Below are 18834 nucleotides of genomic sequence, written 5' to 3'. Positions count from 1 at the left end.
TAACATTATAAATGTCTTTACTGTCACTTTTGATCTATTTAATGTATCCTTGCTGAATAAAAACTATAATTTTGTACTGAACTTTTGAATGGTAGTGCATGAAATAACATCCCTGTAACTGCACTGTAAGATTTGTTTAAATGTTTTTGACAGGTCTCTTGTGCTCACCAAGACTGCATTAATTTGATCTAAATACAGTAGTATTATAAAATATTACTACAATTTATCTTTTATGTTTTAAAATGTAATGTTTCCTGTGATGTGTCACATGATCATTTTAATATGCTGATTTGCTGCTCAAAAAAACGTCTTTCTTATCAATGCTGACAGTTGTGCTGCTTAATATTTTTTGTAAGACAGTGATACATTTCAGAATAAAATAGATGAATAGAATGTTCTATAGAAATCTTTTGTAACATTATAAATGTCTTTACTGTCACTTTTGATCTATTTAATGTATCCTTGCTGAATAAAAACTATAATTTTGTACTGAACTTTTGAATGGTAGTGCATGAAATAACATCCCTGTAACTGCAGTTTTGTGTAAATGCAATTCTGTCATCATCAAATAAATACAATGTTTTTTAAAAATAAATTAAACAATGTTGTTAATCTAATATTTTATTAGGTAACAAGTCAATGAACACTTTCAGTATTGTGACTGCATTTTCATATGTATTATATTGCATTGGTTTTGTAAGACTATAATTTTTGACATTTGTAGAATACTTTTTTGTACAGATAACTTAGGGTATTGATGTTATTACCATTGCAAGAGTAATCTACAGAAAGTACAGGCTAGGAACCCATCCACACGGGTACTTAAGACTTTGTGGATGTCTAAGAAAGGATTGTGACACCAAAAGCCTCTGAAGACTTGAAACGTGCAACTGAGGTTTGTGTGATATTTATGTGTGGTATTCAACCCAAGTCATTTCAGTTTTTTGGCTTGAGCAATGAGAAAGCTTTTCTATGTAAAAAAGTTCAGCTGTGGGTTTGCCTAACTAATGCCTAAACCAGTGTTTATAGCCAATGCTGTGCTTACTAACAGCATATGATTCTTTAATCAGTGATATTTAGTCGTAGCGTTGCTTATTTGTGTTGAGTCCTAAATTAACACTGATAAAAAAAGTTCCTCACCACAATAATATTCAAGCTGTAACCAGAGCTGCAGTAATGATGCAGGATCTGCAATCAACCTCACAAGAACAAACACACTGTTTAGATAATGTTATTTGGGTAGACAGTCCTCCATTCTGTCCCAGAATTCACTTAAAACGCAACATTTTTTTCTTGTATGATGAAGTGCACACATTCAAATAATGAACTGGCCCTAAAAGCATCTTAATCACAAGACGAAACAGGTTTTCTTCATCATGGTGTTAAAGATGTTAGGTGAGCTTTCATTCCCTTGACTTCCCTTCAGGCAGAATATTTGGCATTCACAGTTTGCATCGTCTCTTTCCTTTGATTTACAGGTGTCAGTAAACTGTGGAGAATTAGTTAATCTGTTAATGGCCATATTTCCACTAAATCATGATGTTTTGGATTATTTACAATGCTAGTTGTGTCAGCCGAATGTCCAGGCTTCCAACTCCAGAATCGTGAAGTCGTTGGTCTCAGACAAACTGCAGTTATTAAAGGTGAAACAGGGGCTGCTTCTGCCCAAGAACAACCTCTCGTCCACCCACAAACCAAAGTGACCACTGGGATGAAAAGAGACAAATTAAGTTTTTTTTACACAAATAAAATGTACAAGCTTTTGTGTTACCAAATCTAAAATGAGGAATAAGAAATACGCTGCTCTCCATTCAGATTTGCACATTCACATTTTGTAGAAAACTAATATGTACCTTCCTCCTCCAATGGCAAAAGAGTCCAAATCTCCTTTGATAAAAAATGAGTTTTCCCCAGTCCAATGGAAACACTTAAAAGAAACAAATTTAAAGTCGAAGGTGTTTAAAAGATATTGTCCTTGTAAACCTGCCTATTTATTAAATATTCTCAAATATGTCTTTATTGGAATTTACCTTAAATCGTGGATGAGACAGGAACAGGAAGGTCTCTCCAGTGCCATAAAATGCATCACTAGGATGCAGCGGATGTGAGAGGAAGCTCCCAAAAACCTGAGAAGTAGTAAAAACCACTCAATAACCAACCAATATACATTTACAAAAGCAAAACATCTATCCGTCTTAGGTCAAAATTACAAGTGGAAGCAAAATTTCCTGTGATTTTTGATTAAAATCACATGAACAATGACTTTTAGATGTCCATTCTGATCAGAGCTGTGAAAAAATGTACGACCTGCTGGTTGTGGTCCTTGATGAGAATCAGCACAGGTGAGTCAGTGGTGCTGAGTTTCCTGTAAAGAGTCTTGAGACTGGCCCCGTGTTTGTCTGTGCTGTAGGACAGCTGCCACGTGTTTCCGATTGTACGAGGCGGCAGCTCTTTTGCGATCTGAGAGAAGTTGTTTTACTACTCATTAAACACACCAGGCCTCCAGAATCAGGACAGGTCTTTATTTTGCAAAGCTGCCTGACTTTGGCTATGCATTAGTTAGTTCATGTATGTTAGTGCGTACTGACCTCTCTAACTTGTTGGGCGTCCAGGATGACACTCTGGTTCAGAATATGACTCAAACCATCTGGTTCAGTAGAGACAGAAGCTTTCGACCCACTCTCCTCCACTGACACCATCTGTACAGGAACAACATGTGAATGACTCACCAAATCATACACTGTTGTTTAAAAATTTGGAGTCAGTAATTATTATTTTTTATTTAAAGACATGAATACTTTTATTCAGTAATGATGCATTAAATTGATCAATGGTAATATAACAAAGTGATAATAAAGACATAAATAATATGACAATGACTTGTATTTCAAATAAATATTCTTTTAAACTTTGTATTCATCAAAGAATCCTGAAAAAAGTATCAAGATTCCCATACAAACATTAAACATTAATAATTGATAATAAGAAATGCTTTTTGAGCACCAAATCAGCATATTAAGAGTGATTTCTGAAGGATCACGTGACACTGAGGACTGGAGTAATGACTTCTGAAAAATCAGCTTTGCCATCACAAGAATAAATTACATTTACATTATATTAAAATAGAAACATTACTTTTAAACTATAATATTTCACGGTTTTTACTGTAATTTGATCTATAAACAATAAAAAAATCACACTGATCCCGAACAAAAAAGTGCTAATAAAGATGACCTTTATACACGCTTTCAACAATGCCATGTGTATATATTTCCTACTGTAAATATATCAAAACTTAATTTTTGATTAGTAATATGCATTGCTAAGAACTTCATTTAGACAACTTTAAAGGCGATTTTCTCAACATTTAGATTTTTTTGCACCCTCAGATTCCAGATTTTCAAATCATTGTATCTCGGCCAAATATGGTCCTATCCTAACAAACCATACATCAATGGAAAGCTTCTTTATTCAGCTTTCATCAGCTTTTCAAAAAATACTATATATTTTAGTATATTTACACAGAATAAAAGCTGTACAAGCTGTTCTCTATAAAAAAAATAAAATTAAAATAAAACTCCAGTTCAATTTCAAATTTTTATTCAATATGCAATAAAATGTACTACACAAATACTTGTTTAAATGTACAAATAAAACAAAATATCCTTTCAAATTCTTATTTACATCTTTGTATAAATACACAAAAAACTAATACGCATATTTGCAAAATAGACATATTTAAAAAATATTCTTTCCTAAAAACAATTACGTGTGTTTTTTTTGCCCAGCCTCATACAGTATTTGATAGATCTTGAACTTAACCTCAGACTTCAGCTGAGGATCGATTTTTGCCAACATGTCTGCAATGACAGCAGCGAATCTGAAATCCTCACTGTCCTGCTGCATGGCCCTCTCCCTCTCCCAGTCCAGCTGCTCCAGTATCTTCAGTAAGGCGTCTTCAGTGGTAGACTTTCTCTTAGGTATTAATTCAGTAGAAGATGGTGAGGCATTGGAACAGGGTGAGATGCTTGGGGCAGGGAAAGCTGAAATTGAACAAGGCGAGGGGCTGTGTTTGGGTGACGGACAGGGTAGAAGAGGAGTGGATGGGGTGAGTGGAAGAGGCGATGATGGCCTGAGGGACAGAGGTAAAGGGCTGCCGGAAGTCACCGTCTCTGATGTTCCTGATGCCGGAGAGATTGGAAAACTGTTTGTCTTCAGTAGCTCCTCAACGGAGAACACTTTACATAAATCCTTGATATATAAAAAGAAAAAAAACAGTGATTACATTTCGGTCTAAAAGACACAAATTGTAAACATACTGAACAGGTATTTTCTTCCATATCGCGACCTACATACGATTGAAAGATAATCAGAAAAATAATCAAAGTAGAACAGGACTTGGTTCTATCCATCATTGATTGGATGGAGAATCTGATCTGAATGCAAGCTTGAAGCCGATTGTAAGAAAGAGGAGGTGTTTAAGCCGACTAAATGATTGGAGAAGACTGGCATATGTCAACAGAAAAAGATCGAATTTTATGAATGGCATTTTAATTAAAAATTATAGTTAAAAAAGAAATTAAGATGAATTTAGAAGATAAAAGGGTACATTTCTATCATGCTGCACAACATACAAAGGACACTTTGAATTAATTAAAAACAATCAAATGATTTGTCAAACTGTCGTATTTAAATTTCAGCTTTTAAAGGGTTAGTTCAACCAAAAATGAAAATTAGTCCATAAATTACTCACCCTCAAGTCATCCTAGGTGTATATGACTTTCTTCTTTCAGACTAATCCAGTCGGAGTTATATAAAAAATTGTCTTTGATCTTTCAAGCTGTTTCATGGCACTCAGCCATGCTACATTAAATAAGCTACATTAAAGTGATTATTACGTTTTGAATATGGATATTTTTCTTACAAAAATGCTACATTAAATAAGCTACATTAAAGTGATTAATTACGTTTTGAATATGGATATTTTTCTTACAAAAACGCATAGAATCGCTACAGAAGGCCTTTGTTCACCCCCCGGAGCCGTGTGAGACTTTTTTTTATATGGATGGGCGTTTTTTATTTAACTTCTTTTGGACTGATGCATGCAACACCCGCTGAGTGCCATTAAACAGCTTGAAAGATCAAAGACAATTTTTTATATAACTCCGACTGGATTCGTCTGAAAGAAGAAAGTCATATACACCTAGGATGACTTGAGGGCGAGTAATTTATGGGCTAATTTTCATTTTTGGGTGAACTAACCCTTTAAGGCACAGTAAATGAGACGTTTCGTCAAGTCCCGCCCCGCCCATTGGTTACTGTTGCTAACGCAGACAAACTTTAAAACAGCCCATGTGACTGAACTTGACTTTCCAGTAAAAAGTGTGTTTATTTGTGTTTCATTGTAAAAAAATGACTTACATTGTGTGCATTAAACGACACTTCTCTGAAAAAAATGGTAGCATCGATCTATAACGTTAAAGAAATGAAGAGTAAACTTAGGGCTGCACAATTAATAGAATTTCTAATCTCAATTACAATTATGGATGCCACAATTATGTAATCGTTCAAAGCGGGGCATTTAATCGTTCAAAGTCCACTTATGTTATTCTGCGTGCTTAAGATATGTTTTCTTTCTACATGTTATCTTAAGGGTTTTGCCATTGTTTTAGTTTTAGTATAACATTATAATACCATTCATATTTGTACTTTTTTTATCATTTAAAGAAGAAACCAATCCGATATATATTTGACATTTGAGGCTTAATACTATAGAAAAGCACTAAAGGTTTTTCAGTTAGTGTTTTCAGCTTGTTTATTTTCATATACAAATATGGCATGCAGTTGCATCAAACAATGGTATAAACATAATTCAATGTAAATTGTGATAATCGTAATTAATAATTGCAATTACAATTTCAAGGGAATAATCGACTATTATGATTTTTGTCATACTCGTGCAGCCCTAAGTAAACTGAAACGGAATTAAGTTTCCATGAATGAGGTTCATGAGTGACTTCTCTGTTGACATGTTTTTGTCTCCATTGTTTGAACACGGGACGCATTTTACAAAATGAATCTTATTGGCGACCGCATAGCAACAATCATGCAAGGAAATCAAAAATATGTAGAAGACAACATGGTACACTTTTTTTTCAATCAATACAAGACAGAGCAGCCGACCAGCTAAGTTAGCTAGGATGCTACTATCCATCCAGATCCAGACAGCTGTCTTTTGATAACAATTTTTATTTCTTACCTTCACATTTGGGGCTTTTTCCCGATGTTTAACAAATTGGGTTAACCATCCCAGCTCTGTCATGATCTTGTAAGGACTTGGATCACTGCTTCTAGCGTGGACCCTCTTCTTGATCCTCACAAACCGGTCTCTTAAGTTCTTCCACGTTTTACGGCATTCCGCTTCGTCTTTCCCCGCGGCAGCAGCGACATCGTTCCACGCCTTTTGAATCAACTGGAGGTCACTATGATCGCGCATACTCGGATCATAGAGGTGCCTGTGCCGACGCACTTCCTCCGCTAATATTCTCTCGAAGTTGTTCATTTTTAATGAATTAGCGAAAATATGAGACGTGTGAGCGTGTGAGTGTTGGCAGTGCTGGACAGTCACGGATGTTGGCGCTGTAGTATAAAACAGCTTTTTCTTACAAAGATTGATATGACAAGACTTTTAATCTAAGTTCCAACTACAACCACGAATGTTTTTTGATAAGAAGCTGACCATGTTCTGGTCAACGGATACAGAATGTTCTAGTCTACAGTCAGAGTATATAAGGAAAAACAAAGCTGTTCAGTATGCAATAAGAGCCACCAAAACAACCCTAATGCCAATAAATACAGCTGAGGAGACAAACATTTCCTGTCATTTTACAGATGAACATATAATGTTTAATCTTTATTCATATCATATTAACATTTGTGAAAATAAAATGTTTAGCATGGATAAGAGCTAACTCAAGGTGGCTGGTTAATGCAATAACCACAAGATCCAAAATATTACAGTTAAACCTAAAATTATTTACATTATTTACATACAGACTTACTACTGTTCAAAAGTTTAGAGTTGGTAAGAATTTTTAACATTCTTGAAATAAGTCTTTTAAGCTCACCAAGGCTAAATTTATTTTTTGATCAAAAATACAGTAAACAGTAATATTATGAAATATTATTACAATTTAATTTTTTTTGTATTTTTAAAGGGGTCATTTGATGCTTTTTTAAAGATCATTATTCTGTGTATTTGATGTAACAGAATATGTTGACATGCTTTAATGTTCAAAAATTTATGCAAGTTTTTTTTGTGACTTGGTTGTCACAGGAGCAACACTACAAGTCCATGAACATGGTTGAGCAATTATCTTAAGAGATCAACAAGTGAATTATGACCTTTACACATATACATATTTGCAAAGTATGAGTTGTTTGCCCAATCCATGCATTTAGTAAATGACTGACCTCCCAGTCTTCCCCAGCCTGGCCTTCATGTGGAGACCCCTCCTCTTCCTCCTGCTCCTCCTCATCCAAAAGCACAAAATCCTCTTCATCACGCTCTGCTTTGTCTTCTTCACCTCCCTCCAGAATGCACAGATCTTGCCGATGCTGGCTCAGGTAAGCGTAAAGCTCATCTGATCTACAGCACAAAATGTCAGACAGAAAGAGAGAAGAAACAAAGTGAGATGAAGAAGCTTGTGCTATGACATTATCAGCACATTTTTGCCCAGTCTTGCGGTTCATTTCACCAGGTAGACTGTGTAGTCTAGGAAAGGCTTAAGTACCTTTCCTGTTGCAGGGTGAACCAGGCGTCTCTGGAGGGGATTTTAGGTTTTGAGAAAGGCTTCTTTTTAACATACTGAAGTTTGTGTCGAATTCTCACAAACATCAGAGATCCATTTATACCACTACTAGATGTAGCAGCACAAGTACCTGATGAGTAAAGAGAGCAATAACTAAGTGAATTTAGTGATAAAAAAAGAGATAATGCTTGCTTTTATTTGTAATCCTTGCTTATATTATTTAGTACAAGTTAAATATCAAAGTTCTTGAAAAAAGTGATTACCTAACAGTTGTCTTTCCAAATATGATTGCTGTTCTGTTCTGTCTGTGTGTCCATATGCTTTGTTTCCTCTCTGAACGCTGTCTGGTCCTCCAGAACAGAAAGTTGCAGCTGCTGTTAGCATTCCTCCGGACTCCAAAGTCAGCTGTCTCTCAGCTTTGGCCATGTCCCCTGCCTCTCCACCTTCCTCATCCTCTTCCTCAGGATTTGCACCCGAAATTGCTGTCGGATCATGTGAAACAGAGGACTTGGGAGCAGGAGCGGCCTCTAATGCTGACTGACGGGTTTTCTTGTGCTCTTTTTTACTCTTTGATGGCTTACAACTGTTAAATCTGGAAGAAAAAGGTTTTAAAAATTAATGGAGTGATGAGTTCAATGTATAAAATATATACATTATTAATACATATCAAAGAAATGCACTTAATATTAAAGAAATATGTATGTAACAATTATTTTTTTGGACATCCACCAAATTTCTTTCTGCTTTCTAAAAACAGAAGTCATGAGAATAATGGAGATATATTTTATTCTAATAATAGTTTGTAACAGAAAGACATTAAAAAAACTACTTAAAGTTTTGTGGGAAAAAAAACATTAAAATACTGTGTTAAGTGTTAATATCAGTAAAACTCAATTATTTGATTTAATAAAACGGCAGTATAGAGGCCAATTAATTAATTTTGGAAACAGTATCCAAGCAGTAAAGCAGGAAGCACCTGTATGTTGTCTTGTTGAAGTGAATGTGAGAGATGTCCGTGTAGAAGGAAACTGAGGCAAGATCATCCACAGAGCAGGAAAATACATATTCTTCACAGCCATGCTCCTGAACGAGCGGGTGAGACTTCTGAGGGTCAAAGAAGATCTTATTGGACGTCACCAGCAATATTCCAGAGACCACACCCTAGTGAAACAAACAGAATGGAGAGTCAGAAGTTGACTATGCTGAATTTTAAGAAATGTTATGGGAATACAGAACAGCATAGCATAAACACAACATTCTCACCTTTCTGTCTGTGATGTAACGAGAAAATAGTTTGAGGCAAGACATGCCGGCTGGCCCCTCACCCTGAGAGCATTCAGATGGGAGAGCCAATAGACATACATTTCCATCAGGTAAAGGTACCGCCTCCACATCCTAAGAGAGATGAATAAACATCACACAAAGCAACAGAAAAAAAGCTATTGTAAACCACTACAGAATGGCATCAGAAAGAGCTTATAATGTCAATTAATGCTACAGAGCAGCTGTATTGAGATTTATCATTCTGTTCACTATAGTTACACCCTCATGCATTAACAGCTACATTTTGTAAACACACTTTTACGCTCTCACCATCAGCTTGTCATATTCTGCATCTGTGGAAGGGGACACAAGTGTTGCTCCTCCCACAACACCAATGTTGAGTGCAGGATCGGGTCTTTGCTCTTGTCTAGGATGCAGGTCAGAAGCCGTCTCTGTAGAGGTTGAGGCCTTGTTCTTGGGTAACTGTTTGAGGTGGTTCATAAGGAAAGACATAGTCACACTGACAACGGTTTCACTTCCCTTCTTTCCCCACTGCTATACACCCCCTCATTTCCATTTTCATAGCCCTGTAACATCAGATGACTGGACAGAGTCACAGCGGCCAGAAACTATGAGCCAATCACACAGATGCAGAATTCATGCAAATGGGATCATAGGACGCTGTCACTTCCTGCCTTCGATTATTTTCCTTTGCCATGTTTGTCTTCCTGTGTATTTAAGTAAATAAGTAGCAGAATTGCCCTGATATATCTCATACATACAACACAAAATATGGGTTTAACTACTACTTTCTTTCAAAGAATCTGAACCGTAAAGAACCTATGGGCCTGTGAGGTTGAGTGGGGGAGGCTTACTAAACTGAGGGCATGTGACACTGAAGACTGGAGTAATGGAATCAAAGGAATAATTTACATTTTTATATATATCAAAATAGAAATAGTCATTTGTAACTGTAATAGTACAGTAATTGTAATAATATTAATGTTTTATTGTATTTTTGATCAAACAACTGCAACCTAGGTTAGAATAAGAGACTTCTTTCAAAAACATAAAAAAATAATATCGAGCACAAACCTTTGAACAGTAGTGTATAATAAAAGTAAATATAACAAATATGACTGAATATACATAGGGACAACAAACAAGAAAACAATTCTGACCTTTATTTCTGGTTTTATTCCTTCCATAAACTAAAAGTTGGAGTTCAAAGAACTCTGTGCACAGTGTAATATCTGATCGTCCAAACTCTAATTTTCCATTCGCTGTTGCTTTGCTACAGACAGCTGTCTCCAGGCGTGCAAATATCGGTTGATAACATGTAAATCACAAATCCACATAAATGTCTGTTGTTCTTATTCTGTGGCATAATGATTTGCATAGTTTTAACTTTAAACCTTCAGCACAACATTCAGCACTTTGACAATCATTTCTAGACTGTTTAAACCCGGCATACGTCATGGCACACTAATGCAAGTTAGTTTGTTTCCAAATGGCAGAAAAGTTAAACTGAGAATCTGAGGAGTGTTGCAACACATCTCATCTGGCGGACCTTGAATAACCACAGACGCAGTAAACTGTATTCTCAAACGTTGGGTCTCTGTGGAACACTATTCAAAGAGAAGAGAAGAGACGAGACGAGACGAGACGAGACGAGAAGAAATATTTTGCTGGGTCATCAGATTTAGCCAATAGTTTACTGTTCCTGGTTTATTAATTCATTTTAAATAATGAAATATTAGTTACCAAATTCTTTGCAGTCGATATTTTCCTATTATATTTGCTGTAAAGTTTCCATGCTCTATTTGAAATATCCATTCAGACTGTTTCATTAGAGATATTTCCAGCTTGACTAAGAGAGCGTGGGGTGTTTCAGGAACCTTTGTTCTAAAGTTATCAGTAGATGACAGTAATATATGACATAATGTTGGCTGTTGTATTTATGGAGACTTCTATCATATATCAACAGGATTATGAAGGCGATGGAGCGTGTGAATAAGCTTAAAAACTTTACTCACTCCTTGTTCAATTTTTTTGCATGACTCCAAAGTCTTCCTTGTTGGATCTTTAGCTGGAAACGCAGCCTCTATGAAGATAAAATGCAAAAACACAAGCTGCATCAACTAGAGTGAGAGCAGATGTGTTTGTTTCTCAGTTACTTTCCTCAGCTGTTTAAACTAAACACACAGAGTATGTTTAGCAAGCAGTAACTACAACCTGTGTATGACAGTCACAGTTGAATCTAAGTATGTTATTCACAATACTGATCATTTAAATAATAAATTGGGATTTTTACTGTGTAAAAACTGCAAGTTGGTTTAATGTACAATGCCATTTTAAAGTTTAGGGTCACTTAGGATTTTAAAAATGTTTTTGAAAGAAATCGTCTTATGCTTACTAAGGTATATATACATTAGTGCATTTATTTGATTACAAATACAGTAAAAACAGAAATATTGTGAAATATTATTACAATTTAAAACAACTGCTTTGTATTTTATTATATTTGAAAATTTTATTTATTCCTGTGATGGCAAAACTGAATTTTCAGCAGCCATTACTCACATCTTCAGTGTCACATGAGGCTAATATGCTGATTTGGTGCTCAAGAAACATTTATTTTTATTATGAATGTTAAAATATTGGTGCTGCTTAATATTTTTGTGGAATCTGTGATACATTTTTTTTTCAGGATTCTTTGATAAATAGAAAGTTCAACAGCATTTATTTGCACTTATCAAATATATTTATTACATTTATTAAAGCATTTATTAAATAGAAATGTTTTGCAACATTTTAAATGTCTTCACTCACCAATCAAAATATTTTGATGCAGATTGTGTACCATCAATAATGAAGTCTAATGTCTTTTTAATTCTAACAGAAAATATAGAGGCTAAAATTTTATAATCAATATTAAGCAAGCAAATTGGGCACCAACTGTCTAAAAATAATGTGTCTTTTTTAGCTCGGGTATTAAGGTAGTTAAGCCTTGTGTGAAGGTGTGTAGAAGCTTTCCAATTTCTATACTCAGAGAAAAAAAATTTTTCTCTGAGTATAGAAAAGGAAAAAGAGAAAAGGAGCAAGTTCTTCAGAAAAAGATTTATAGAATTCGGACATTAATCCATCCACACCAGGGTATTTATTTAACTTAAGTTCCTTCTATACAAATAGGACTATTTTTTTGTCTTCACTTACAGATTTAGTATTACTAAGGCTAAGAAATCAGAGGTATCCTTTTCATTAAATCTAGATTCATAAACAGAGCTATAAAAAGATGAACAATAATCAGCAATAGATTTCAGGTCGTGTGTTACCATTAATGTTAAAATGTGAAATTGTATTTTTTGAATGTTTGCTTTCCTTTGATACATATCATCTAAATGGTTTTGAAGAGTAAACCGTTTCATTTTTTTCATTGTCTCAGAAAATAGATCTCCGAGTGAAAGCTGTAATCTTTGAGATGATATTTTCTTCTTCACATTTCCTGGCTTTAGCTAATACACTTCCATAATTCCTTAAAAATGTACCAATTTCAAACTTCAATAATTCCCAGTTAATCATTACTCAGTTGAGCTATATTCCAACCATGTGCAATCAAACTGTGAATGGTCACCTAAACAGAATCGGTCCAGAATTGAATTAAGTTTCCAATAAGAGTTATTATGGTTTCATGAGAAACAGACATAATTCAAATAATATTTGTTTAGTTTTGCATCTCATCGATTATCCCCACCTATATTCAGAGAAGAGCTTCATTCTTTTTTTAGACTTCCATAAGTCATTTGACACTGTTGAACATAATTTAATTTTTTCGGCCAATAAAAATGTGGTTTCAGTAACTATTTCATTAAGACGACTTTATACTCCAATGGTAACTGTTCAATCAAACTGCGTGCTGGCACCTCACCCAGATTTAATCTTAATCATGGTATCAGAGAGGGATTCCATATTTCCCTACCTGTTCTTAATCAAATCAGCAAGAAGTTGTGAACAGAGTAAACAGAGCATTTAAAATGATTTTATTAAACAGAGCCCTAAGGCCTAAATAGGTGCCAGTGAGTAGTCCTACTACGGCCATCTAGTGGCCATTCATATTTCATTATATTGCTAGTTTTATACCAACATGAGTCACCAGATGTCGCCAAAGTATACCAAATTTTGAGGTTTTGCCCGTTTAAACTTACTGGAATTAATATTTTAATATTAAGTAAAAAAAAGTAAAAAATAAGTATATTTTACATGAAATTTTGTAATTTTAGAGGTAAATAAGTTTTTAAAATTCCGGTAATTTTACGCCAATTTACTGGTATTACTGTTTGAAAGGGGCTATTGTTTCCACAAAAAGGTTAAGCAACAAAAACAGTTTTTAACATTGAACATTTACTATTTAATATTATCAAAGTAAATGTCAGCATATTAGAAAGATTTCTCAACGATCACGTGACACTGAAACTTCTCTTTGTAAACAACAACAGATTTATAAACGATTCTAATGACGAATGTTGCGTTCCCAAATGTAAATTAAAGAGACTCTATGCAGCTAGCATTTACAGTGAATCGAAACTGAAAACAGTGTCAGACCATAGCCTATATTTATATAATTACATCATAACAGTTGCAAATTTTATAATACTAAGCAATCTCAAATTCTCACTACCATTCATAAAAAAGTTTCCCTGTGGGGTATGATTTTAGGCCGAAATAACTGGAATTCCGGATTAATCCAAAAGAATCACATCCCTGTGTGTGGTTAGGTGCCTTACAAATCAGTTACTTGTCAATCATTGTAAATGGTCATTCATATACCCTTTAGATAGTACTGTCTTAGTTTGGGGTTCCGGATTTGGTGATGTCCTTCGACACTTTCCTGCCCAGCACTCTTCCCCAGTGCACCCAGAGCGCCAATGGAACACTGAGCAGTAATGAAGCCTGGAGGCTGCGAAATTCCAGCCGGCAGCTTTGATCCCAATCTAAAGAAAAAAGATGACACAGGTCTCTTTGTGAGCTGGATCTACACATCAATGATTTCATTTTTCGTCTATTCCTTTAAACCCAGCCAAACCTTACCTGTTCTTAACATTTCCAAAGTAGCTGGCCCTGCTCTTGTCTCTCTGAGCTCTGTGGTCCATGAGGTTTGACTGCTGAGAATAAAGAAATGGCCAGTCAAAATGTTTACCCTTCCAGTGTAAGAATCAGTGATCGAAGGATTGCCCACTGTGTCGGCATCTGGAAATCTTCCTCCTTCTCACCATCCTTATCAGCATCATCTGCACTCTACAGAAAACCTGCAATATGAGAGGAAGAAGGGCAATGAACATTTGGTTTACTTCACCTTATTTATTTTATATACTATTTTAGTATTTAGTTAATATATAGGCTATGCTTCTGGAATTTGGTTAAAGGTAAAAACATGCAGATAAAGCTTTGTGGACTGAAAGACATTTTCTCTTTATATCCATATACAGACATTTAAAATTCAGGAAATACATGCAGTCTATCAGAAGGCACAGGTAGGCAGATTTAGCCCAATATTACAGCAAATACCATGTCCAGTAATTATGTGGTTCATCTAAGATATACAAGCAGCTGCTTCAGTCATTTAATGTCGAAGCAATAATCAGGCCCAAAACAGCACAAGATGTGGATTGTTGATATTACCTCATGTGCTGCTGCAGGCCCGAGCTGCATCACAATGTCGCACTTCTGTGTCTAGCATCCTCATTAACAGATATATACATTAATAATAAACACTTTAATGTCCGATGTCACTCACTTTACTGAATCCTTGAGAGATCGTTGTTATCGGTCCTGATTAAAATTCTTCAGCAGTAATCCTAACGATGGACCACTTATTGTTGTGCTGGTGTTTATGATATTCTATTGAGTTATAATGATCGAAAATCCTTAAATACATGCACTTGTCTTACCTCGGTATTTAATGATCCCATATAACGACCAGCAGACCGAGACGCTCCGCATGATTCGCTGTCATGGGTTTTGATGCTGCAGCAGTGAATCTGTCACCAGTCATTAGATAATAGAACAGGACCGCACGATTAAACTCGAACTTTCTCTTAAATCCCCAAATTACAATCGAAATGTCGTTGTAGAATGCACCGACTGAAAATCTCTCTCTCTCTCTATAGATCTGAATTTATATATCAACGTTTCGGTTTAGTATGGCTAAACAGGAATATCAACTTTATCTGCAGGGTGACTTTTATTTGATTAATATTGTTATATATTGATATAAAAAACATAAACCAAATGCGTCTGTGTTAAAACTTTCTAAGCATAAAATCTTAAATCTATTTTGATTTATATACATACATGTGTTTCAAAGCTGTATATTTTAACTTTACGTGCATATTGACTTTTATTTTGCATTTAAGGCCATATTCTATTGGACTGTGAGGTAATAAATGCAGAATTCGAACCAATCACAGGACGAAGTTACCACACGCACTTCCGACAAATCAGCCGGGGGCGCGGTGAGCTAACAGCTAATCGGCTAACAGAACGGGGAGAAAGAAGCCCGGACGATTCACAACACACAGTAAATCAGAGTAATCTGCACTAGTGCAAAAAATAAATTGATCTAATCTGACCACGCACGGTATGGTTTATATTTCTTCTAAATGCGTAATCTGCACATTTATAAGATGTTAGCTAATATGCTAAAAGAAGGAATGAGGGTCACAGGATGCCTTTGGTTTGTTTACATGATATGTTTTATTGTATTTATGTTACCAGTTTGCACTGTTATTTTTTTGTACCATATCTACCATAATCGCTTGTTCATTTACATGCCCATTTTCTTATATATATATAATTGTATTAATCTACTCTATCTGAATATTTACTTCTTGATTTATAGTTTTGATTAAGTATATAGAGAAATTATATAATAGAGCGGTTGAGCGTCACAAAACACCTGAGCTTACGCTGTTTAACACTCCTTTATTCACTTATTTTCCAAAATGTAACAGTATGCAGCAACTGCAAAAACATCATTAACCGTTCTCTTTTATACCGTACATGATTCCTTGACTAGCATTCACATGATTTGCACATGAAGAATAGAATATCTTATCTTTGTTTCCCTTTTTTTTTTTTTTCATTTTTCAAGGCAAAGGAACTCTCTTCCCAGATGAACATGTTCAGTGTCCTATAATAATAATAATAATAATAATAATAATAATCGAATCACTACGATACAATCCAAGGCGGTGGTGCTTTCTCTCTTCACTCTCAGCAAAATGGAAGCAGAAGCCGTAAGCAGATAAACATCTAAAGAGCCGATTTATTCATGTACTGTCCAATGTTTATATATATTTTTTAGAATATTTACTTTTATAAGATGTTAGCTAATATGCTAAAAGAAGGAATGAGGGTCACAGGATGCCTTTGGTTTGTTTACATGATATGTTTTATTGTATTTATGTTACCAGTTTGCACTGTTATTTTTTTGTACCATATCTACCATAATCGCTTGTTCATTTACATGCCCATTTTCTTATATATATATAATTGTATTAATCTACTCTATCTGAATATTTACTTCTTGATTTATAGTTTTGATTAAGTATATAGAGAAATTATATAATAGAGCGGTTGAGCGTCACAAAACACCTGAGCTTACGCTGTTTAACACTCCTTTATTCACTTATTTTCCAAAATGTAACAGTATGCAGCAACTGCAAAAACATCATTAACCGTTCTCTTTTATACCGTACATGATTCCTTGACTAGCATTCACATGATTTGCACATGAAGAATAGAATATCTTATCTTTGTTTCCCTTTTTTTTTTTTTTCATTTTTCAAGGCAAAGGAACTCTCTTCCCAGATGAACATGTTCAGTGTCCTATAATAATAATAATAATAATAATAATAATCGAATCACTACGATACAATCCAAGGCGGTGGTGCTTTCTCTCTTCACTCTCAGCAAAATGGAAGCAGAAGCCGTAAGCAGATAAACATCTAAAGAGCCGATTTATTCATGTACTGTCCAATGTTTATATATATTTTTTAGAATATTTACTTTTGTTTGCTTGCTCTTCAGGAGGTAATCCCTCTATGGCAAAATAAACCACATGGATCAACTCGTAGTGTGGTGAGACGAATCGGCTCGACACTGCCTCTTAAACCTTGTCCCAGAGCTTGTTTCCAGGTATGGGAATAAAAAATTGTTCATATAAACAAACACATAGTTTTGTGCATCCAGATAGTTTATGTTGTAAGCTAATCATCCTAAGCTTTTCCAAAAAGGGTCATACATTGGCTGTTTGTGGTCATTTTTGACCATGTATATTAAAAGTGCAACTTTTAAAAAAATGAAACATAATTCTTAATTTCCCTGAAATAGCAACAATAAAATTATGCTATTCTGTTTTTTTTAAACTGTCACCTTAAAAATAGCTCTGCATTAGGGTCTTTCATATCCTATGGCTGTGAACAGCCAAGGTGTGACGTTTTCTTTAAATAACCACTTGGTCTCTTAGTGTTGTTGTTGTTTTAAGTTTTGAACAACTCAGACTGAGGAAACTCTTTCTATAACAAAAACAAAAATTAAATTGGTAAAAAATGATAGAATAGCTTATATGTGTTCTCCAGGAACTCCCAGGCCTTCCATCGATGCGTTCTATGGATGGTCCTTTGGTGCCTACATTGGCAGATATTGCCTGGATTGCAGATGATGAGGAGGAGACATATGCCAGAGTCAGGTAAGTGGTTTGTTGTGCTGGTGCATTTAGTTTCCTCTGAATTTATATTTGACAGGTTTTTAAAAATGGTGCTATGTAAGATATAGAGCAGAATTGAAAAGTGTTGGGTCTTCAGATGAAAATTAATTTTAAACCAATGCTGTCTTGCTATTTGTCAGGAGTGACACACGTCCCCTGAGGCATGAGTGGAGGCCAACTCCTCTGCTGGTTATGCACAGGAACTCGTCTGTGCCAAACTTCAGACGCGAAGGCAGGCGAGTCGAGGGTCTGAGGAAACCAGGAGTAACCGCTTTAAACTGCACTACAGCTTTACAGGATGAGCTGAGTCGACTCCGAGCCCAAATCGCCAAGATTGTTGCTTCAGAATCAGGTTGAGTAGTTGACTAAAGCTCATTTAATTATCTATCATTTACAAAACAAACCTCTGACAAAGGTAAGTTGGTAATAAACTGGAATTTGCCATTAGGCTCAAAATTAATCACAGACTTGTCTGTGGCATCAGTAATGTAGTCAATTTGATGTATTTGCTTGTAAAGGTTTTGTCTTGTAGTCCCTCATGATGGTTGAACTGTTTCAGATTCGAATCCCATAACCCCTGACCTGCTGTCCCCTGACGACACTAGTGTGGGCTTCTCCATGGCTCATTTTGAGGCAGCTGCTTACCAGTCAGCCCCTACAGCCTCCTTTGTCATCAGTGATGTCACAGAGGAGGAGGAAGAAGAGGAAGAGGATGAAGAGGAGGAGGTGTCAGAGCTAGTGCCTGATCCTATGCCACCAGTTTCCATGACTGCATCTGCAACTTTTGATCTCGATCGCCCTACTATGGACTTCCGAGAGCCAGAGGAGGACACTTTGTCTCTGTCAAAATCAACAAGCTTCGCTGATGTTATGGACATCCTGAAAGACATGAACCGAATGAAGATGAGCAAGGACAGGTGAGTGCTGTTGTTTTTATATATATATATATATATATATATATATATATATATATATATTTTTTAATAATTGTGT

General features: G+C 35.4%; 2 protein-coding genes across 6 annotated transcripts in view; one reads left to right on the top strand and one right to left on the bottom strand.

Annotated features, from left to right (window-relative positions):
- Positions 1 to 597: 597 nt before the first annotated feature.
- LOC107583194 (oxidation resistance protein 1-like) lies at positions 598 to 15463 on the bottom strand. 2 transcript variants are annotated; one of them, XM_016269338.1, is made up of 17 exons: positions 15426 to 15463; positions 15023 to 15112; positions 14345 to 14380; positions 14163 to 14236; positions 13902 to 14065; positions 11111 to 11178; positions 9405 to 9557; positions 9075 to 9206; positions 8788 to 8972; positions 8075 to 8403; positions 7794 to 7941; positions 7474 to 7648; positions 2589 to 2699; positions 2308 to 2460; positions 2031 to 2126; positions 1854 to 1927; positions 598 to 1706 (listed from the first exon to the last, which is right to left on the bottom strand). In XM_016269338.1, exons 2-17 carry the CDS (start codon positions 15041 to 15043, stop codon positions 1571 to 1573), a joined length of 2055 nt encoding a protein of 684 aa, XP_016124824.1. In that variant the 5' UTR covers positions 15044 to 15112; positions 15426 to 15463; the 3' UTR covers positions 598 to 1570. The 2 variants fall into 2 exon arrangements, with proteins under 2 accessions (XP_016124824.1, XP_016124815.1); XM_016269329.1 differs by lacking the exon at positions 15426 to 15463 and having other exon boundaries at positions 15023 to 15300.
- Positions 15464 to 15542: 79 nt separating this feature from the next.
- LOC107583173 (mitochondrial fission regulator 1-like) overlaps positions 15543 to 18834 on the top strand; it is a 6252-nt gene continuing 2960 nt past the window's right edge. For 2 of the 4 annotated variants that reach the window (XM_016269317.1, XM_016269300.1), the window contains exons 1-5: positions 16923 to 17064; positions 17163 to 17270; positions 17714 to 17823; positions 17982 to 18193; positions 18401 to 18758. In XM_016269317.1, the coding sequence (XP_016124803.1) occupies positions 17050 to 17064; positions 17163 to 17270; positions 17714 to 17823; positions 17982 to 18193; positions 18401 to 18758 (803 nt within the window). In that variant the 5' untranslated portion in view covers positions 16923 to 17049. Of the gene's footprint in view, positions 15712 to 16224; positions 16370 to 16922; positions 17065 to 17162; positions 17271 to 17713; positions 17824 to 17981; positions 18194 to 18400; positions 18759 to 18834 lie in introns of those variants that run through there. The other 2 variants (XM_016269308.1, XM_016269291.1) reach the window with 2 other exon arrangements.

The sequence above is a fragment of the Sinocyclocheilus grahami genome, unplaced genomic scaffold, assembly GCF_001515645.1.
Source record: "Sinocyclocheilus grahami isolate Dianchi unplaced genomic scaffold, SAMN03320097.WGS_v1.1 scaffold4.1, whole genome shotgun sequence".
In the NCBI taxonomy this organism is placed as follows: domain Eukaryota; kingdom Metazoa; phylum Chordata; class Actinopteri; order Cypriniformes; family Cyprinidae; genus Sinocyclocheilus; species Sinocyclocheilus grahami.
The sequence above is the reverse complement of the archived record's forward strand: the minus strand, read 5'-3'. Positions and strand labels throughout refer to the sequence as shown.

Coding starts and splice junctions, on each gene's coding strand:
- LOC107583194 (XM_016269338.1), bottom strand. CDS start 15,043: ATGGGATCATTAAATACCGAG. Junction 9,558..11,110: donor GCAAAAAAATTGAACAAGGA/GTGAGTAAAGTT, acceptor CACCTCAAACAG/TTACCCAAGAACAAGGCCTC. Junction 8,404..8,787: donor TTCAACAAGACAACATACAG/GTGCTTCCTGCT, acceptor TTTTTCTTCCAG/ATTTAACAGTTGTAAGCCAT.